The sequence below is a fragment of the Pelophylax lessonae genome (genome assembly GCF_965119305.1).
Source record: "Pelophylax lessonae genome assembly, chromosome: 2".
Lineage (NCBI taxonomy): Eukaryota > Metazoa > Chordata > Amphibia > Anura > Ranidae > Pelophylax > Pelophylax lessonae.
This window is the reverse complement of record NC_138769.1, coordinates 201,922,440-201,944,872: the sequence shown is the minus strand read 5'-3', so window position 1 is coordinate 201,944,872 and position 22,433 is coordinate 201,922,440. Positions and strand designations below refer to the sequence as shown.

The 22,433-nt window shown below is 41.5% G+C and overlaps 1 protein-coding gene across 1 annotated transcript in view; it reads left to right on the top strand.

The window, feature by feature from the left end:
- SRPX (sushi repeat containing protein X-linked) overlaps positions 1 to 13,197 on the top strand; it is a 148,871-nt gene extending 135,674 nt beyond the window's left edge. The window contains exon 9 of the mRNA XM_082248004.1: positions 12,362 to 13,197. Within this exon, the coding sequence (XP_082104130.1) occupies positions 12,362 to 12,542 (181 nt within the window). The 3' untranslated portion in view covers positions 12,543 to 13,197. The remainder of the gene's footprint in view (positions 1 to 12,361) is intronic.
- Positions 13,198 to 22,433: the final 9,236 nt, after the last annotated feature.

Sequence of the window (22,433 nt, the reverse complement as noted above, 5' to 3'; positions counted from 1 at the left end):
GTAAGTAACCTCTCTTCCAGTATCCAGCGATGCTCCCTGGTGGTACCCTGAGTGTGGCTCGGGGTTACCGCTAATGGCACTGAAATTCCACCCCAAGCCACACTCGGGTTCCGCCAGGGAGGTTAAGGGTTTATTTACAGGCCAGTAATTAAAGTGATGTTAAAGGCAATTTCTTTTTAAATAACAAAGATGTTATACTTACCTGCTCTGTACAGTGGTTTTGCACAGAGGAAATAAGAGTAGTAGCACCATCTAAGTGTAGCAGTAGGTAACTTTAATACAGATAAAAGAAACACTCACAAGATTGATGAGGTAAAAAAATACTTTGTACACAAATGATCTTCTGCTCTGTACCAGGTGCGGTGTGGCTTCAGTTGTAGCTATTGCCTTACCTATTGCTAAACTTAGATGGCACTGCTCCTCTTCTTCCCTTTATCTCCTTGTAGCTCCATTTAGAACCTGAAGCAACTAGAAATGCAATGTAACTGAACCATGGACTAATATACACCCATTTATGAACTTTATGAACTGTTTTATATAAATATATGAGTATATGGTCATACTCTATTCAGCCTGAGCTCGAGTGCGCCAATATTGTTTGTTTTGTGCTTTTTCACAGAGCAGCCCAGATTCTCCTCTTCTCGGGTACCCTGCTGGCGCTCATGGCCCCTCCCTACTGCAGAGTGCCCCCAGAGCAAGCAGCTTGCTCTGGGGGCACCCATGTAGGCTCGCTCTCGAGCCAATACTCTAATTGTCCATTCACTCACACACAGAGCCACACCCTCTCTCTTCTCATTGGCTCACTGACTGTGATTCACAGCAATGGGTGTCAATGGCTACAGCTACTTTCTCAGCCAATAAGGAGGGGGAGTCCCTGGAGAGCTTTCTTGCAGATCGCTGGATCGTGGTAGGGCTCAGGTAAGTATTAGAGGGGGAGCTGCACACAGGTTTTTTACCTTCATGCATAGAATTCATGAAGATAAAAAAGCCTTCAGCCTTCTGTCTTTAAAGTGGCTGTAAACCCCATCCCTGACTTGTACCTATAGGTAAGCCTATAATAAGGCTTACCTATAGGTACTGTAAATATCTCCTAAACTTGCACCATTTAGGAGACATTTACTGTATACTAAGCCGATTATGTCATCAGCACATGTGCTTTGAAGGAACGTCTGCCTGTGTCCTTTCTTCAGAGCCCTGTGCCATGATCGGCAGCTCCCATTCGCGTGCGCGGGAGTAACGTCACGCAGCTCTGGCCTGTAGCACACCCAGAGTCCATAGACCCAGAAGGAAGACAGGTGAAGATGGATGTGGCCTCCAACGAGACAACAAGGGCTTCGTTTGGAGGTAAGTGTTACATAATGTGCTAATATGCGATGCATACTAGCACATTATGCCTTTACTTTTCAGGTAACAAAAGAAAAAAAAAAAAACACTGACGTTACTTCCTCTTTAACGTAGAAAAAAATGGATTGGACAGGCAAGGACTTTAAAGGCACCAGAATAGTTTCTATTCTAGTGCCTTTAAAGTCCTTGCCTGTCCAATCCATTTTTTTCTAGTCCAATTGGGATGTGGCACCCAGTTACTCTTTTTGTGCTCAGATTGCTGCCATCTGATTGCGCAATCAATCCATAATCTTCCTTTTTAACGTGTCAACCAAGGCAATGTTCAGTGATGTTATAAATACTCTATTCTTCCTGATACCAGTAGTTGGCAGCTAGGAGGCTAAATGCTCCAAAACTCTCTTTAAGGCCAGGGGCATGGACCTTGTTTGTAAAGGTTTAAAATGTGTATTTTGCAGATTCTGTTAGGAATTATGTGGAATTATGTGCAGTTTTCATGTTTATAATACTGCTATGGATGCTTTTCTAAAGATGAACTGAACTCTAGGAGCTGTGCCCAAAAAAAGTCCAGCATGGGCAAAAGGACTAGTCACAGTATTGCCTTTGGACTCCCTGCAGCTGATCTTTCCCCATTAGCGACCTACGATGTCATGTTTTGCGCATACTTTTTCCTCATCAAGCCTTTAACAAGGAGAACAATGAGCAGCATAATAGTGATTTCAACAAATCTTACTTCAGATATCCTGAGGCTAGCAGTCAGATGCAACATTGCCTTAAATCTCATACTGTAGATATACAGCTATGGAGCTATAGGCACAGGAGTGTCCAGGCACTCTTACATACCAGGAAGTATGCTGCTATTTTTTGGAACAATTATAGAAAAAAGGCACGTTTCAGGTACTGTTTAAGGTTGTTAAAAGGGTTGCTCAGGGAACATTATACAGTATTTCACAAGTGAGTACACCCCTCACATTTTTGTAAATATTTTATTATATCTTTTCATGTGACAACACTGAAGAAATTACACTTTGCTACAATGTAAAGTAGTGAGTGTACAGCTTGTATAACAGTGTAAATTTGCTCTTCCCTCAACATAACTCAACACACAGCCATTAATGTCTAAACCACTGGCAACAAAGTGAGTACACCCCCAATGTCAAAATTGGGTCCAAAGTGTCATTATTTTGTGTGGCCACCTTTATTTTCCAGCACTACCTTAACCCTCTTGGGCAAAGAGTTCACCAGAGCTTCACAGGTTGCCTCTGGAGTCCTCTTTCACTCCTCCATGACTACATCACGGAGCTGGTGGATGTTAGAGAGCTTGTGCTCCTCCACCTTCCGTTTGAGGATGTCCCACGGTTGTTTAATAGGGTTTAGGTCTGGAGACATGCTTGGCCAATCCATAACCTTTACCCTCAGTTTCTTTAGGAATGCAGTGGTCGTCTTGGAGTCTTGGAGGTGTGATTGGGGGTCGTTATCATGTTGGAATACTGACCTGCGGTCCAGTCTTTGAAGGGAGGGGATCATGCTCTGCTTCAGTATTTCACAGTACATGTTGGCATTCATGGTTCCCTCAATGAACTCTTGCTCCCCAGACCATGACACTCCCACCACCATGCTTGACTTTAGGCAAGACATACTTGTATTTGTACTCTTCATATGGTTGCCTCCACACACGCTTAACACCATCTAAACCAAATAAGTTTATCTTGGTCTCATCAGACCACAGGATATGGTTCCAGTAATCCATGTCCTTAGTATGCTTGTCTTCAGCAAACTGTTTGCAGGCTTTCTTGTGCATCATCTTTAGAAGAGGCTTCCTTCTGGGAAGACATCCATGCAGACCAATTTGATGCAGTGTGCGGCGTATGGTATGAGCACTGACAGGCTGACCCCCCACCCCTTCGACCTCTGCAGCAATTCTAGCAACACTTATATGTCTATTTCCCAAAGACAACCTTTGGATATGACGCTGAGCACGTGCACTAAACTCCTTTGGTCAACCATGGCGAGGCCTGTTCTGAGTTGAACCTGTCCTGTTAAACCGCTGTATTGTCTTGGCCCCCATGCTGCAGCTCAGTTTCAGGGTCTTTGCAATCTTCTTATAGCCTAGGCAATCTTCATGTAGAGCAACAATTTTTTTCAGATCCTCAGTTCTTTGCCAAAAGGTGTCATGTTGAAGTTCCAGTGACCAGTATGAGATAGGGCGATAACACCGAATTTACCACACCTGCTCCCCATTCACACCTCAGACCTTGTAACACTAATGAGTCACATGACATTGGCAAGGGAAAATGGCTAATTGGGCCTACTTTGGACATTTTCACTTAGGGATGTATTCACTTTTGTTGCCAGCGGTTTAGACATTAATGGCTGTGTGTTGAGTTATTTTGAGGGAACAGCAAATTTACACTGTTATACAAGCTGTACACTCACTACTCTACATTGTAGCAAAAGTGTAATTTCTTCAGCGTTGTCACAAGAAAAGTTATAATACAAAAATGTGAGGGGTGTACTCACTTTTGGGAGATACTGTATATAGTATAGGTACCCAAATCCCAACATTTATAGAAAAATGTTTTGGACAGTTGTTGCAAAGGTATTTTTACGGTACCGTCCTTAGACATTACACAGCTTGTATAAAATCAAAAAAATTTACTGACGTACAAAAACAAAATTTCAATTTAAAATCACAAAAACACATACAAAATACATAAAGGGGCCCTTCTATGTAGTCACTTACACCTTTTCAGGAGGGTGCTGACCGAGAACTACCTCCGAAAGAAAAGTAGCTATGATATAGACGTGCAAACTCTCAACATGTTTTGCGGTTGCCTGCTTCTTCAGGAGATAAAAACAGCAAAACAGGGGGACCAAATACTATAAATGATAATAGAGAGCATAAGTGTATAATATATTGTTTGGTTGGTAACATTAAACTACATTTTTCATAAATATTACATAATAGATGTGTAAAGACATTTACCTCAAAAACAGAGTCAACCCAATCAGCAGACCAAAAGAGGCACCAAGGTCACTGCCCTGGGCGGGCATGGGGGCAGGTCCCGAGGATCCCTATGAATGCTAGATATAATGTAATGTATTATGATATTTGACAATAGCAGTAAATTCCAATGCACTGTTAACATATACAGCAACATGCACAACATGAAATACATACCATCATGGCATACAAAAGAGGGTTTAATAGGCGGTGGGATGGATGGGACTAAGATGGATCTTGGAATTGTAAACAAAGATTTTTATCAAAATGGGAGTTTCTCAATTCTGTTTCTGTTTTTCACTTCTATTTCCACCAGTTTTGTGAAAAGGTGTAAGGGACTACATGGAGGGACCCCTTTTAGTATTTTGTATGTGTTTTTGTGATTGTAAATTGAAATTCTGTTTTTGTACATGTTAATACATTTTTTGTGATTTTATACAAACTGTGTAATGTCTGAGGACGGTACCATAACAATTCCTTTGTCGCAACAAATTTTTCTACAGTTTAAAATAGTTGTAAACTTCAGACATTAAATATAAACAAAGCATATCCCTCTATATTATGTACTTGTCCCAATTAAGAGCACTAAGTGTAATTTCTGTCTGCTGCTTCGTTCCTCTGCTCTGCATTAATCACTTCTGACAAGTTTTCCTGACACCATGAGAAAAATGGTGACAGGGAGGGATCTCTAGCTGACTGACAGTCTCAATTATGTTCCTGTTTGCTGTGTACAAGAGGATGTGTCCCCTCCCTCCAATCGGCTCTCAGAGCTCTCCTTACTGAGCTCTGCAGAGTGTAACTTCAGCTGACTTTTTCTGGCAGCTCAGACAAGCTTTAAAATAGTTGGACTTTGAATGGATGTAGAGAAGAGAATATGTAGATAAACAGATACAACTTCTGCAGGAGGTTTTGTTTTGTCTCTGTGCAGTCACTTCACTACCACTTTAAGCATAATTAACATTTATACATTTACCCAATCTTCTGATTTGCAGATAGATTTTTGTATTTGCTTAAATAATTTGTATGGCTCTGCCTATCATCATGAAATGAGGAATAATCCTCTAATTTTTGTGATATGTGATGGAAAGAGACTTGTGAACACCTTCTTTTCTAAGAAAGCTTTGCTATGCAATGATTCTGTTGGAGGGTTTTTTTTTTTTTTGGAGGAGTACAATATATGTTCACTAGGGGAATGGGGTGGAAAAAGGCCTTTTCCCGAAAGTGGTATGTTTTCAAATTGGCTTCATCTCAACATACTGTATATCTATCATTTAACATTTTTTCACTGACTTACACTATAACATGGCCACATTTCAAAGTAAATCTCTAAACATCAGAGAAACACAAAGTTAAACTAACAGTATATGTTTTGTATGAACGCCACCTTTTTTGCAGATATAGCGCAGGATAAGCCTCATCTATAAGAGGGATAAATATGCTTTCACCCTGAGTGCTTTAGCCTTCAGTGGGGGCTTTCACCTCTGAGAACTAGTTAAAATACAGTCTCTTAAGAGTTCCAAACCCTAAACAATCCCTAGCTAACATTTAACCACATCTCAGTTATCCCTTACCCCTGAACTTGCATGGGCAAAGGAAAAGGTTCACTTAACTTCTGCTTTCCCGAATTGTAAACATGAACCTTCCTGCTGCTCTCCTACTGTTCAATCAGAAAAACAAGTGGGTCATTTATAGGCTTCAAGGTGTCACTTGGGACTTACACAAGGATCAGGGCTCTATCTTGTTTCTAGATGTATAGCATGGTCACAAGAAGAGTGAGTAAAATATTTCCCCATACCTAGAAGTAATACTTATTTTTTTTGCTCCTGGTAGGCCAAATAGAAAAGCAGGGAAGTGGGGGCAAAGTAACCATGAGTGGTTACTTTGCCACCAGGGAACCCCTGGAGGGCAGCCCTTAGGGAACCTATTACTTTGCCCTATGTAAGCTAAAACCTGCTTGGCTTAACACTTGACTCTTCCCAAACTCTTAACTAAACCTCTTAAAGCCCAACATTAAACAGGGATTTTTGCTCAAAGGTTCAGCTGCTCTCCTTTGTCTCTTCCCTCTACCCACATCTAATCATTGCCCCCTGTCTCCGCCCCCTACTTAGCTCCACTTGTTTTCCTCCACCCCCTTCCCCCCCCCCCTCCACTGCCACATTTGGCACCTTTCGGGGTGGGAGTGGGTACCTTGTTTTAAAAGGTACCTGCTCCAATTTCTGTCTGACTTCGCCGTGGCAAAGTCATCTAGAAGTTAGGCCCCCTCTCATCCTTCCCCTGGTGTTGGGCCATTCACAAAGCACACCCTGCTTTGCACATGCTCAGTGGGGACTTGGCTGTAAAGCCACTAGGCTTCACTGCCAGTTTCCCTTAGCCCAAATGGTGTCGGCAGCACCCGAGAGCCTGATTGAAAGAAACCTGATTGAAAAATCGGCTCGGGTGAAGACATCACTGGAGTCCAAATATTAAAAGTCAGCCGCTACAGTATTTGCTGACTTTTATTTTTTTCCAAAGGAGCCTGGAGCTCTGCTTTAATGTAGAGAGCAGTAGAAGGCATTTTGATATCACTCAGTCTGGGACAGCTCCGGCCTGAACACACAAAAATATATCAAAGAAAAACAAAAAACCCCAGTCAGCGGCAACAATAGATCCCTCTACAAGCAGCAATAGAGTCCTCCAGCAGCAACAATAGAGTAGACACTGGCATGGACAGGTTGCTTCCTCGTCTTCTCACCAATTTACCAAGAGGTAGAGACAGATCCGCTCTTAAGAGGGAGAGGTTTAAGGCATTTGATATATCTGAGACAGCTCCGACCCGAAGACACATAAAAAGAGCTCAAACACAAAAAATGTTGGTGTTGGAATTAAAATTGGAAGCCTGTTCATGTCAACCAACCTATTCTAATTTTTTACTCAATAGTGCAAATAAATATCTAAAATTGTCTTCTCCATTGTATGTAGGCTTCCTTCTTTCCGCCTTGTAATTGTTATTCCATCTTCTTTATGTTGCACACTTCTTGACTCCTTTTTGCTAGTTCACATGAATCAGTTTTACATTTATCTTTTGTCTCCTCTTCTACGGAATTGTTTTTCATGCCTTACTTAACAAGTTTATGTCTTCTATTATAGAAGGCCGTATTGCTTTACTAATTTGCATGGAGAAATTTGCAATGTATGTATATAAATATTGCTAAATAATTCAAAATTCTGATAGTTGATTTAACAGGAGCTTTTTGATACATAAACTCTCATGATGAAAATAAATTATTTATGATGTGAAAAACATTGGCATTTTAATATTTGAATCAAGCCAAATAAATATTGTTCAGTCAAAAAATATAGATGCATTTGTGATCACATAAAATATATGGAGCTTGTACATGACTGACATAGTAGATCTATCCACTGTTCATACTATATTCATTCTATCTATTTATCTATCTTATTTTTTTAAGTAACAGATGGGAAATGGCTGAGGGGCAGATGTATAACACATGTGCAGGAGCCTTTCCTCAGAAATCATTTCAACAGTGTGGCTATTGTGGATAATTATAGTTGGATACAAAAAAGCAGAACATCCGGTGATAGGAATACTTTGCAATGCAGTATCTTAAATAAAACATTTGGTTAAGATATTCTCAATATATCATATACTATTTCTAATAACACATTTAAGGGAACTTGTCTTTCAGATATAATTTATTGTCGCAATATTGTTGCAGTTTATTTTTAAGGACTGAGCTGTACACATATGCCCACCTTCAATTTAACCAAATTTGTATTACCGTAACTAAAAACCTCCCTAAATGTATTTTCAATAGTAGTTCAGTTTGTTTTTATATTAACCTCTAGAGGTTTCCAGCACTGCATGATTCAAAGCAAGTCAGGTTCTGCTACACTGCACAGTACAGAGGGATCTGAGCAGAGAGCTCAGGGTTGACCTCATCAGTGTTTTGCTGCTCCCTCACATTATATTTAATAGTTGGCCCAGTCCTTAATCAAGTTGTATTGATTTAAGTGTAATAGAGATATCATATCTGGTGTCGGATCAGGAGGTCTGGATTACAGGGGTGTAGAAATATAAAAAAATATATATTTTCCCAAACGAAGGGGTGGATGGGTTCAACTTTCCCAGATGTGAAGATTACAAGATAGTTAATCTAGCTGATATAATGAGGCTTGAAAAAATATACCCACTATATTATTCCTAAACAAATTCTTTACTTTTCAATGCATACACTTCAGATCTCAGGTCAGCCCCAATGCATACACTTTAGACCTCAGAAGATGAGCCCCAATGCCTAAACTTTAGGCTCCAGTGCATTAACGTCAGACCCCAGATCAGTCCCAGTTCATAAACCTCAGACCCTCAGATCAGTTCCAGTGTAGATACTTTAGACCCATGATCAATCCCAGTGCATAAACTTCAGACCCCAGATCAACCTCAGTGCATAAACTTCATACCCCAGATCAGCCCCAGTCCGTAAGCTTTAGATCCCAGATCTGGCCCAGTGCATAAACATCATACCCCAGGTTAGCCCCAGTGCATACACCTCAGACCCCAGATCAGCCCTAGTGCATAAACTTCAGACCCCATATCAGCCTCAATGCATACACATCAGATCCCAGATCATCCCCAGTGCATAAAGTTCAGACCCCCGATCAGTCCCAGTGCATAAACTTCAGACCCCAGATCAGTCCCAGTGCATAAACTTCAGACCCCAGATCAGTCCCAGTACATAGACTTCAGACCCCAGATCAGTCCCATTGCATAAACTTCAGACCTCAGATCAATCCCAGTACATAAACTTCGGACCCAGTGCATAAACTTCAGACCCCAGATCAGCTCAAGTGCATAAACGTCAGACCCCAGATCAGCCTCAGTGCAATACCTTCTAACCCAAAATCAGCCCCAGTGCATAAACTTCAGACCCCAGATCATCCCCAGGGCATAAACTTCAGAATCTAGGTCAGCCCCACTGCATAAACCTCAGACCCCAGATTAGCCCCAATGCATAAACTTCAGACCCCAGATCTGCTCCACTGCATAAACTTCAGATCCCAGATCAGCCCCAGTGCAATACCTTCTAACCCAAAATCAGCCCCAGTGCAAAACCTTCTAACCCCAGATCAGCCCCAGTGCATAAACTTCAGTCCCCAGTTAATCCCCAGGGCATAGAATTCAGAGTCTAGGTCAGCCCCACTGCATAAACCTCAGACCCCAGATCAGCCCCAGTGCATAAACTTCAGACCCCAGATCTGCTCCACTGCATAAACATCAAACCCCAGATCAGTCCCAGTGCATAAACTTCAGACCCAAGATCAGTCCCAGTGCATAAACTTCAGACCCCAGATTAGCCCCAGTGCATAAACTTCAGTCCCCAGATCAGCCCTAGTGCAATACCTTCTAACTCCAGATCAGCTCCAGTGCATAAACTTCAAATCCCAGATCAACACCAGTGCATAAATTCAGATCCCAGATCAGTCCCAGTGCATAAACTTCAGACCCTAGATCACCCCAAGTGCATAAACTTCAGACCCCAGATTAACCCTACTGCATATATTTCAGACCCCAGATCAGTCCTAGTGCATAAACTTCAGACCCCCAAATCAGTCCCAGTGCATAAACTTGAGACCAGATCAGCACCAGTGCATAAACTTCAGACCCCAAATTAGCTCCAGTGCAATACCTTCTAACCCCAAATCAGCCTCAGTGCATAAACTTCAGACCCCAGATCACACCTAGTGCATAAACTTCAGACCCCAGCTCAGCCCCAGTGCATAAACTTCAGACCCCAAATCAGCCCCAGTGCAATATCTTCTAACCCCAGATCAGCCCCAGTGCATAAACTTCAGACCCCAGGTCAGCCCCAGTGCATAAACTTCAGATACTGGAAAAGAGAAATGGACAGAGGGCGCTCCAGCCTAGCGCATTATCTTTAAAACAATTTATTGTAATAGACATATATACACATTATACTCACAAAACAATTATGAAACACGGGCAATAAGCAATGAGGGACCACCAGGGGTCTCCACTGGGCATCCTCAGCTGCCGCAGGCCGTGGAAGGATGTAGATCTCCAAAAAACCGCTTAAGCGTTTCGGGGTGTTCCGCCTTCATCAGAGCTAGTTGGGGGAATGAGTGGTAGGGCTTTTGTATATTCCAAAAGGTCACATGATCAAGTCCCTCTGTCCATTTCTCTTTTCCAGTATCTGCTTTGGGTTACCACGACCCATTGAGAGTGGCAGCACAGCTTGAATTTACTACAATTTGACCTGAATCGCATTTTCAGGATACCAGCCGCAAGACCACCCCTCAAGCGCAGGAGTCATTTGCTCTTTGTACATAAACTTCAGACCCCAGATTAGCCCCAGTGCATGAACTTCAGACCCCAGATCAGCCCCGGTGCAATACCTTCTAACCCCAGATCATCCCCAGTGCATAAACTTCAGACCCCAGATCATCCCCCGTGCATAAACTTCAGACCTCAGATTAGCACCAGTGCATAAACTTCAGACCCCAGATCCTCCCCAGGGCATAAACTTCAGATCCCAGATCAGCCCCAGTGCATAAACTCATCTGAAATCATCTACATCTTATCACCTCATACAAAATGATCTGTAAACCGTCCACAAACTGCAGATTCACTCATCTGACAAAACAAAACATCCCATAGGTACATAGAAAAAGAGCCCAGGACAACCACATAGCGTAAAACCCTTAAAAACACTATTAACCACTTAAGCCCCGGAAGATTTTACCCCCTTCCTGACCAGGGGGTATTTTGCGATTCGGCACTGCGTGACTTTAACGGACAATTGCGCGGTCGTGCGACGCTGTACCTAAACGAATTTGACGTCCTTTTTTTCCCACAAACAGAGCTTTCTTTTGGTGGTATTTGATCACCTGTGCGATTTTTTGATCACGCGCTATAAACAAAAAAAGAGCGTCAATTTTGCAAAAATAACAATATTTTTCACATTTTTTTATATGAAATTCCCCCAAAAAAAAAAGTAAAAATCAAAATTTTTTAAAATTTTCGGCCAATTTGTTTTATGCTACCTATGTTTGGTAAAAAAAATCGCAAAAAGCGTATTTTGATTGGTTTGTGCAAAAGTTATCGCGTTTACTAACAAAGGGAAAGATTTTTGTCATTTTTGTTGTTTTTTTTTTTAACGCGTAATGGCGGCGATCTGCGATTTTTTTTGCGGTACTGCGACATTGGGGCGGACAGATCGGACCCTTGACTGACATTTGTGACACTTTTGGGGTTACCAGTGACATTTCTACAGTAATCAGTGCTATACATATGCACTGTTACTGTAAAAATACACTGGTTGTGAAGGGGTTAACTTTATTTGGAAGGGAGGGGCTGTGTGTATCCCTAGGGGCGTGCTTTCTACTGTGATTGGCTGTGGCTTGAGCTGTAAGGACACTGATCAACGGATCTACATACTAGATCCGTTTTATCAGTGTCTTTACAGCGAGGAGAATGACAGGCAGCTTGTTTACACAAGCTGCCTGACATTCTCCCTCTCCCCCGCCAATCGCCGAGTGACCGGCGGACATCGGGTCCGCTGGTCACACGCGCGGGGGGGCCCGTGACCACGCTCCCTAGACCCTCACAAGCTAGTGACGTAGCCCTACGTCACTTTGCCTGTGAGGGGCTGACTGCCGACGTAGATCGGCGTTAGGCAGTCGGCAAGTGGTTAAAAGTACTAATTACTTACATAGAAAAAAAGGTAAAAGGCTTATTACAAGAAAAACTTTGGTCCTGGGATACGATCCAAACATTTCCTAGCCTAAAAGAGTGTGGTGACGTCACAAACATTTGCTCCTCCCTACGCATTTCATCAAAACTGACGTCATCAGGTGTTTTGATTTATTCATTATAATATGTATACACATTTATTGAATCTGTATATACAATTTGGGTCTAATTGGTATTGCCAGCTGCTCCTTTTTGTAGATCCTTTTAGCGTGTTTGTTTTGCTATTATTTATCCCTTTTTTGTAGATTGCTCCTACGGATCCCTGAAAATCGATATCAGATGGTGGTTTTGGATAAACATGGAGTAGACAAAGAACGCTACATCATGCCTATCAACAATTCTGATCTCTTTACACTCATTGATGGTTTCCCACTTCGAAGAGATGAGATGACATTTCAAGCTGAAGTCGGCCACACATGTAACTGACATTTGCTGAACAATGAGTAAAGTCATGGTGCTGCATATAACATTTACCTGATGTACAGTTTTTCCAAAAATTTGGAAACATTTTTGTAACGTGGTTTTGCTCTAAATTACAAAGCTGCACTCAGCGCTGAATTAAGCAGCCCTCAGGACATTGAGAAAAGTAGTAAGTCATTAATTACCACTCTTTGCTATTGCTTTCCAAAAGTGTTTTTTAGCTGCTCTATCCATTTTAGGTACATGGGTGTTGAAAGGGCCTTTATTTCAGTAACCATCTGCACAATTGAAACATGGGTTATTAAATGTAACTTATTCAGCAAGAACATTTAGAATGAAACAGTGACTTAATTTTATCACAGTAAAATTCCTACATTAAAATGTATGTATCTTCTATTATATGATGTACATGAATCCTATCCTTAATTACTGGCCAGTCTTGCAGCCTTGCCTATATAACGCATAAGTGATGCTACCTTATAATGCTTTATGTACAGTTTCCACAACACAAATAAGCAAGTTTTGTAACATTTTAAGTACTGTACTTGTACAATTTGGGAAATTCTTGAGGATACATTTTTATATAATTTTAATAAAAGCTTTTATTAATAAAATATTTTGTTGTATATTGTATTGTGAAAGAGAATTATTTCATGTGCTTTAATAATGAATATAGTTAGTGATTCAGTGTACCTCTTGCATGCCTTGCTTTTAAAAGAAGTTTTTTTGCAGCAAATCGATGATTGTGTTTGATTTACTATAAGTTATTTGTAATTAAAACTTTTACATACATCCAGTTCAATACCGTCTTTGTCATAATGTTATATAGCATATATATTTGTGGTGCTGCTAAAGGTCACTTTTCAGAATTTTAGGGAAAACTATCTCAAATGGAATATGGAAGCAGACACTGCAACTCCATTTACAAACCCAGCAACCAGTGATGTCCAACAATTGTGACTCACTAAGTTGTGACGTAAGAATTTTAAAAAAAATGGCCCCGGAGCTTGAATCTTTAAAAACTAGCTGGCAATTGAGTTTCTGTACTTTTATCCCAACAGATTCTATATACACTATATTGTCAAAAGTATTGAGATACTGCCTTTACAAGCACATGAGCTTTAATGACATCCCAGTCTTAGACCGTAGGGTTCAATATTGAGTTGGCCCACCCTTTGCAGCTATAACAGCTTCAACTCTTCTGGGAAGGCTGTCCATAAGGTTTAGGAATGTGTCTATGGGAATGTTTGACCATTCTTCCAGAAGTGCATTTGTGAGGTCAGGCACTGATGTTGGACAAGGACTGGCTTGCAGTTTCTGCTCTAATTCATCCCAAAGGTGTTCTTTCGGGTTGAGGTCAGGAACCCGTGCAGGCCAGTCAAGTTCCTCCACCCCAGAAATCACTCATCCATGTCTTTATGGACCTTGCTTTGTGCACTGGTCCAAATCATTTGGTGGATGGGGGGGATTATGGTGTGGGGTTGTTTTTCAGCGGTTGGGCTTGGCCCCTTAGATCCAGTAAAGTGAACACTTAAGGCGTCAGCATAGACATTTTGGACAATTTCATGCTCCCAACTTTGTGGGAACAGTTTGAGGATGGCCCCTTCCTGTTCCAACATGACTGAGCACCAGTTTATAAACAAAAGCAAGGTTTATAAAGGCGTGGATGAACGAGTTTGGGGTGGAGGAACTTGACTGGCCTGCACAGACTCCTGACCTCAACCCGATAGAACTCCTTTGGGATAAATTAGAGCAGAGACTGCAAGCCGGGCCTTCTCATCCCAAATCAGTGCCTGACTTCACAAATAAGCATCTGGAAGAATAGTCAAACATTCCCATAGACACAATCCTAAACCTTGTGGACTGCCTTCCCAGAAGAGTTGAAGCTGTTAGAGTTGCAAAAGGTGGGTCAACTCCATATTGAACCCTACGGACTGAGACTAGGATGCCATTAAAGTTCATGTGCTCATTTACTAAGCTCTGCAGCAACTGCACTTGCAGAGGGAAACTGCACTTGACTAAGTGCACAGTCTTTTTGCCTTTAGTAAATCAACCCCAAAGTCCTAAACATGACTCATTTCTTGTGCATTAAAATTTCCAACAACTGCAGGCCTTCAACTACTACAACCAACTTTCCACCCCCTCCTCACTTAACCACTTCAATACCAGGCACTTTCACCCCCTTCCTGCCCAGGCCAATTTTCAGCTTTCAGCGGTGTCGCATTTTGAATGACAATTGCGCGGCCATGCAACGCTGTACCCATATTAGATTTTTATAATTTTCTTCACACAAATAGAGCTTACTTTTGGTGATATTTGATCACCTCTGTGTTTTTTATCTGTTGCTAAAAAAATAAAAAAAGACTGAACATTTTGAAAAAAAAAAAAAGTTTTCTCTTTGTTTCTGTTTTGTAAAAAGGTAAGTTTTCTCCTTTACTGAGGAGCACTGATGAGGCTGCATTGATAGGCACTGATGAGATGAAGAGGCATTAATATGCAGCACTGATGGACACTAATAAGCAGCACTGATATGCAGCACTGATGGGTGCTATAGGTGGCACTGATATGCAGCACTAATGGGCACTGATAGGCGGAACTGATGGGCACGGACAGGTGGCACTGATGGCCACTGATAGGATGCACTGATGAGCACTTATAGGTGGCACGGAAAGGCACTGATAGGCGGTACGTATGGTCACTGATGGGTGGCACTGATGGGCACTGCACTGATAATTAATGAGCTGATTATGAGCGCAGCCCCTCTCTGTCATGAGAGCTGCTGAAAGCCGATAAATGGCACTACCTGGTTACGATGTGACCAGCTGTGATTGGATACAGCTGATCACATGGTAAAGTGCCTACTTCATAGTCTCTTTACTGGGATTGGAAATGAGTTGTGTCAGAGCGACACACTGCACTACCAATCGCCCCACGTGAGCGACTTATTCTGCTGGACATCATATGGTGTCCAGTCAGCATAATAGAGCCACCCTGCGGCCGTCATTCTGCATATGGCGGGCTGGAAGTGGTTAAAGTGGTACATAGCTATGGTCACAAACATTGGTAGGAAAATCCTAAAAGGAAAAATATAATGGAAGCGTTGTTCATATTTTAATGTTTAAATCTATTTTAGATGTGACTTTCACATCCTTACATGCTTACTCCTCTGTTTCTTTGTTATGTAATAAATGTAGTGATTTTTTTATTAGTCACTAGTGGGCTGTATTTTAGGCTAATCACTCCCTGCCTAAGCATTACTAAGGCAAATTATCAACAATCAATATTTTTAGTAGGTATGAAACCCATACATGAAGGAACAGTGTATGGAAGTAATATGATTTCTCTATGTACATACTGTATATCATTACACCAAACACTAATGCACAGCAATGAAACTATTTATACTAAGCTGTTATTATAAATGTATCTTAACTTAAATTAAAATACCCCTGTATTCACAGAATCACTGAGTAGAAAATTAACATACTGCCAAAAGGTGCACACATTGGGGTCAATTTATTAGAGACAAATAGGCAGTTAATTTTGCAAGGGAATTTGCATTTTGCAAGGGAATCCTCCTCAGAGCTTAGGGAGTGCGGTAAAATTTCACAGTGCAAATAATAGCTAATCATGTTAAAAAGAATAAAGCTTTTTTGTCTTGCACATGATTGGATGATGATAGTCAGCAGAGCTTCCCAAGCTCTGTGGAAAATTCTCTTTGCAAAGTGCAACGTCCCTTGAAAAGTGATCTATTAACCATTAGTAAATCAACCCCACTGGTAATCGTACAGTCTTTTTATTATCCATGGACTATGTACTATGAGTGCTTGGTTTATTGGACATTCATACTCCTGCTTGAGGATAAAATAGTATGATTCTGGGAAAATATCATTTGTATGTTGATTTAGTTGTCCACAAACCCCAGGAAAAAAGTGCATCAAGCCAACACATGATCACTTTGCAGAGCAGCAAGCATAACCACAAAGTAAGCACATGGAAGAAAACATGTCCCCCAAGGTATTACACTGAGGGTTACCAATCCAGAAACTGTTAGGTAGCTCAGGGCACATAGGTCATTTTGATAAAAGTGTTAGAAAAAGTGGAATGTTTAAAAAAAAAAAAAAAAAAAAAAAACATATTTAAAAGAGTTGGTCCATCACCTAAAGACACTAGCAAAAAATGGAGTCTCACAGAGTGGATGGGGTTATTTGAGTGTGCATTGGGAAAGTTAGTTGTCAGTGTTCAATTACTTGAAACTAGCTACCGCTGATGCATGGTCTATGAATACACATCCTGTATCTGGTACTGTATGATTAAGATAAAAAAAGTTTATTTTTCCCATTTGTAAACAATTAAGAAACTCCACAGCACTTTTCTTTATACAACTCGATCATTTGATCGAATTCTGTCCAAGGGATATGTTGGAAAACTCAAAATTAACGGCTGCAGCCAATCAGCAGTATATTAAAAAAGTATATTCTAAGGCTTCATGTACACTACAGCTCCTAAATTTGAGTTTAAGAGCTTTTGGCATTTTTTTTGCCAAAGCTCCTAAACTTAACTCTATAAATAATCCATAATAAAGTGTCAATGTACACATAGAATTTTAGAAGAGTTTGGGAGCTTCTGCGGTCAGGGGAGCTTCAACCTCCCTCCCCTGAACGTGGAAGAATTGCGTTCAGAACACCGGCTGCAAAACGCAACATAAGTGTGGTAAAATCGCTGCAAAATTTTGCAGCGTTTTGTGTATTTCCGCAGCGGTCAAAGTAGGCTATGTGTACATGAAGCCTAACAGTGGTAGCGGTGTTCACCTGCTGGTTAAATGAAAGAAAACTGTGTATGGCCAGCTTAAACTGGTTCTAAAGGCAGGCTTTCAATGCATTAGGATAAAGAGCCTTCTGAGTGCAGCAGCCCCCTCAGCCATCCTAATACTTACCTGAGGTCCATCTAGATCCAACGATGTTGTAGGAGTGTCTCGACCCCCTCCTCATTGGCTAAGACTTTGGCTCCTGCTGCTGTCAATCAATGTAAATCAGCGAATGAGGCTACAAAGGGTGCGGAGCTTGGCCTGGGCTTTGTGTCTGAATACACACAGGGAGCTGTGGCTCGACTCGGATGCCCCCATAGCAAGCTGTTTGCTGTGGGGGCACTCAACTGGAGGGAGGGGCAAGGAGAGCCGAAGAGGGGCCCGAGAAGAGGAGGATCTGGGCTGCTCTGTGCAAAACTAACAGCACAAGGCAGGTAAGTATAACATGTTTGTTATTTTTAACCAAAAAAAAAAACCGAGACTTTGGAATAACTTTAAGGCTCCATGCACACCTGGGCGTTTTCAGCTCCAAAAACGCTCAAAAGAAACGTTTCCAAAACGTCCAACAAGTAAAACCCCATTCATTTAAATGGCCCCTGTTCACATCTGAGCGTTTTAACGCCTGAAGCAAAACGCCTAACGCTCAAAAAAGTACATGAGCTTCTTTTTGGGCAGATTACAGGCGTTTTCCATTGGTCTCTAGTCAATCTAAAAACGCCTGCACAAAAAACGCCTGTAAAACACCTGCAAAAACGCCCATAAAAACGCCTGAAAAAAACGCCTGAAACAAAAACGCTCAGGTGTGAATGGAGCCTTAGGCTGAGGGGATGATAAAATCTTAAAGCTCTCTGCTCATCCTTTCTTTGCCTTTAAAGCAGCAATATAGCAGTGTAAGGCTGGCCATAGATTCCCCCATCCACCAACTGAGGCAGAAGCAGGAGTTCTCCCCATTGTGCTATTGTATTCTGACAGCATGGGATGCTCGACTGTCAGAATACCCTGATCAGTGCTGAAGCCCATTGGGCTTTTTCCAACATTCTTGTTTGAGCCGATCATTAGCTTGACTTCTCTTGAGCAGAAACAGCCATAGATAAATCGAAACTCAGCTGGTCCTTTTCAATCCATCTATGGTCATTTTAAAATGTATATAATGCTGTTGTTACCTTTTGAAATAGTGCCCTAATACTAGTCTGTCACCACCATACCAAGGATCTCCAGAATGGTTCCTAAGCTTTATGCAATGATCACATAAAAGTTCTAAAAGCGACATTTTGAGGCCTCTAATGTCCCCTTCATCAGGCATGTGAAGTATTGCTTTTAAAACTATAATATGATTGTGGAATAAAGCTTGGGACCCATTCTAGAAATCTTTGGTTTGCTGGTGACATATTTTTCGCTTTGAACCCAGATGTTCCACCCATGACAGGCTGCTGGCTGAAATTTACAGGGGGTGGATACCAGATCAGTCCCCCTGCACAAGAAGAGAGAACAGCAAGGCCCGGAGTAAAGGAAAAAGAAAACCTAGACGGAGGGCTGACATGACAGGGTTAAAAGGGGGTTTGGAGTAGTAATTTAAGAGGGGTTAAAGGAAATGGTATAAGGACACTTACAGGATTGGTGGAGCGCAGGGAACAGGTGGGGCTTTAGGGGTCAAACAGTAGGAGGTTCCTGTTGAGGTCTTCAATCAGGAGAGAGACCACATCGGAACAACTTCCCACCCACCCTCCCCTTTTATTTGGTGGTTACGATCTTGTGTAATTTTGGGGCTGTTCCCTTGGTGGTATGTCATAGCAGCTGGCGGGGTACAAGGTCCTTGTATGTGTTTTATTTGATAAATGAAAATTGGTAGGGACCCGTCTTGGGTATGGCTCCCTGTGGTTTGTCTGGGTTGTATCTGCTAATAGTGGTGTTGTCTCCGAGTCGGTGTTTTGCAGCTGGAGGCCTAAGTTTGGTGAAGCAGGTACGTGAAGTAGTGGTGCCTACAAGGACCTTGGGGGCTCCAGATTTCAGAATGTACTGACTGTTTCTGGTATGATTTATATATGTTTTTTTATACAAGTTGGTTTAATAAAAGGCTGCTTTGGCCATTTAAACTCCAATTATGGTGTCTAGTGTTTTACTTGGGTAAAGAAATAAGGGAGAGTGTTGGTCAAGCAGTATAGAGACAAAATCATCTTTTATACCCCAGTCATGCAGTGATGGATCTTCATTACAGAAATCTCCTGCACAGGGGCAAAATATGGGGGTTGTTTGATGCTGGAAAACTGCACAGATTTGGAAGATATACACAAAGGACACCAAGATTTAGGTGAGAATACACAGGCCTCTCGCATTTAACCAGCAATAGTTTACCCTGTATTTCTGCTGTAAGCATAACCGTGCGGTGTGGTACAAAGTAGAGGGACATTTGCACAATGTGGTTATATTCTGTTCTATATCTTGAAGTAAAGAAGGCACACTGTATGTATATCCTCACTGGCCATGTTATTAGGTACACCTGTTCATTTTTTCTTCACTTTTTATGTATAAAAATCGGGCACTCATCAAAATTCTTGGTTTTGAAGATCCAGACTCTTATGAATGCTCTTAGATGCTTTGCAAATGAACATTTTTTATTTATGAAAATGTTTGTATTTCAAATGCAGTTACAATTGTATATAATTTCAACATTCTTTCATCTGAAAGACTTGTGTCAAATAACAAGCAACCACAGTTCTAGGCCTGAGAGTAGTTTGGCTATCCCAGCATTCCGTGTTAAATAAAATATTAGGAGCCATTTCTAGAAAATGTAAAATTCTGTACATCTGTAATATTAAAGAAGAATTATGGGTATACAAAAAAAAACAATACATATACATATTCACCTCCATGCTGCAGCATTCATGTGACACTGCATCTGTGCCATGCCAGCACTAAGACTGAGAGCTGACAGACCACATGACTTCTAAACGCTTAGCTTCTGGTCTGCTCACAGTGGAGAGCGATGCCTGTTAATCACATGCCCCACTCTGCTTCTCCTGCACTCCCTGGAATGGCACGCTGGGGAGGGGGTGGGCATGACTGGTTCTAGCTCTCAGCTGTGTGCTAAAAATCAGAGCCAGCTGTCATGCAGATGGGTAAATCCCAACAATATTGTTGGGGTCCTCCCCAAACATTTCCTGCTCTTCACCATCAGCTGAGCCCACTATCAGCTAGCTCTGGTTCACAAGAGATCATTAGTGAATATACTCCTGTGATCCAAAAGAGAAGTATACCTAAAAAAGATTAGTCCATACTTCTCTTTTAAGCTGTTAACGCAAATTAAGGTAGGAACACGTATGTAATAAACAAGTGTATACGCTTTTATAAGGATAAAGAGATCTTAAATACATTTGGCAAATATAGGACCTATTAATAACATTTACCGCTTCATTTGAAACAATTCCTGAAACCAATCATAACTGAAAATATTCAAAAGACATCTGTTTAAATAAAAGTAAACTTACAGGACAGATATATGTGCTTTGTCGCTCCTGACTTTTTTCATATGTGCAAATTACATGGCTGTCTTCTTTATCCTTGCCGCACTACTTATGCCCCGTACACACGCATCGATTATTGGCTGGGAATTTTCGGCCAACGTCCGATCGGCCGTTTTTTGGCTTGTTAGTATGATGCTTCCGACAACCGACTCCGACTTTTCGGCCGAAAAAAATCTGGTGTGCAGGCTATAAAATTTTTGTTGGCCAACAACACAACGGCCGATTTTCTGTCAGTCAGTACAGATTTCTGCAGACAAAAATCTGATGAGCAGAACTGGGCATGCTCAGAGAAGAAAAAACACACGGAAAGTAAACCAGCACATGACATCACTTCAGAAGTAGATTTTTGTTGGCCGAGAAAATTCGTGTGCAATCTAGGCACATTCCAACCAACAAAACACCACTCTGGACAAAAGTCGGACGATCGGTCGGCCGATAATCGTTGCGTGTGTACGATGCATTAGTAAATGACCAGGAACAAGTATACAGATTGGATGAGCAGACACTTTTTTGGAAGTATGCTTGTTCTAGGTCAGTAACTTACTAAGTAGTGAAGGATGGATATGGAAGACAGCCCAGTAGCTTGCATCTTCAGAAACAGGTTAGCAAAGAAACCTCTTATATTTGTAGTCTAACAGATTCTCTTCAACTAAAGGTGACCTAATCCAGTTGAAGGATAATGAATACTGTTTGTTCTTTGTCTGAGCAGTCTAGAAAGTTACAATTGTACAGCTGTGGCCAAAAGTTTTGAGAATGATACAAATATAAATTTTCATAAAGTCTGCTGCCTCCGTTTTTATGATAACGATTTGCATATACTCCAGAATGTTATGAAGAGTGATTAGGTGAATTGCTTTTTTTTCCCTCTTTGCCATGAAAATGAACTTAATCCCATAAAAAACATTTCCACTTAATCTGTGGAGCAGGCTTCAGGGCGCCCAAGAAAGTCCAGCAAGCGCCTGGACCATCTCCTACAGTTAGGTTAGGAGAGCTTGCCCAGGAATGGCAGCAGGCAGGTGTGAGTACATCTGCATGCACAGTGAGGTAAAGACTTTTGGAGGATGGCATGGTGTCAAGAATGGCAGCAAAGAAGCAACTTCTCTCCAGGAAAAACATCAGGGACAGACTGATATTCTGAAAAAGGTACAATAATTGGACTGCTGAGGACTAGGGTAAAGTTGTTTTTTCTCTGATGAATCCCCTTTCCAATTGTTTGGGGCATTTGAAAAACCTTGTCCGTAGAAGAAAAGGTGAGTGCATCCATCAGTTATGTGTTATGCCAACAGTAAAGCATCCTGAGACCATTCATGTGTGGGGTTGTTTCTCAGCCAAGGGAGTGGGCTCACTCTCAATTTTGCCTAAAAACACAGCCATGATTAAAGAATTATACAAAAACATCCTCCAAGAGCAACTACTCCCAACGATCCAAGAACAGTTTGGTGAGAAACACTGCCTTTTCCAGCATGATGGAGCACCTTGCCGTGATAACTAAGTGGCTTGGGGAAAAAAACATAGAAATTTTGGGTCCATGGCCAGGAAACTCCCCAGACCTTAATCCCATTGAGAACT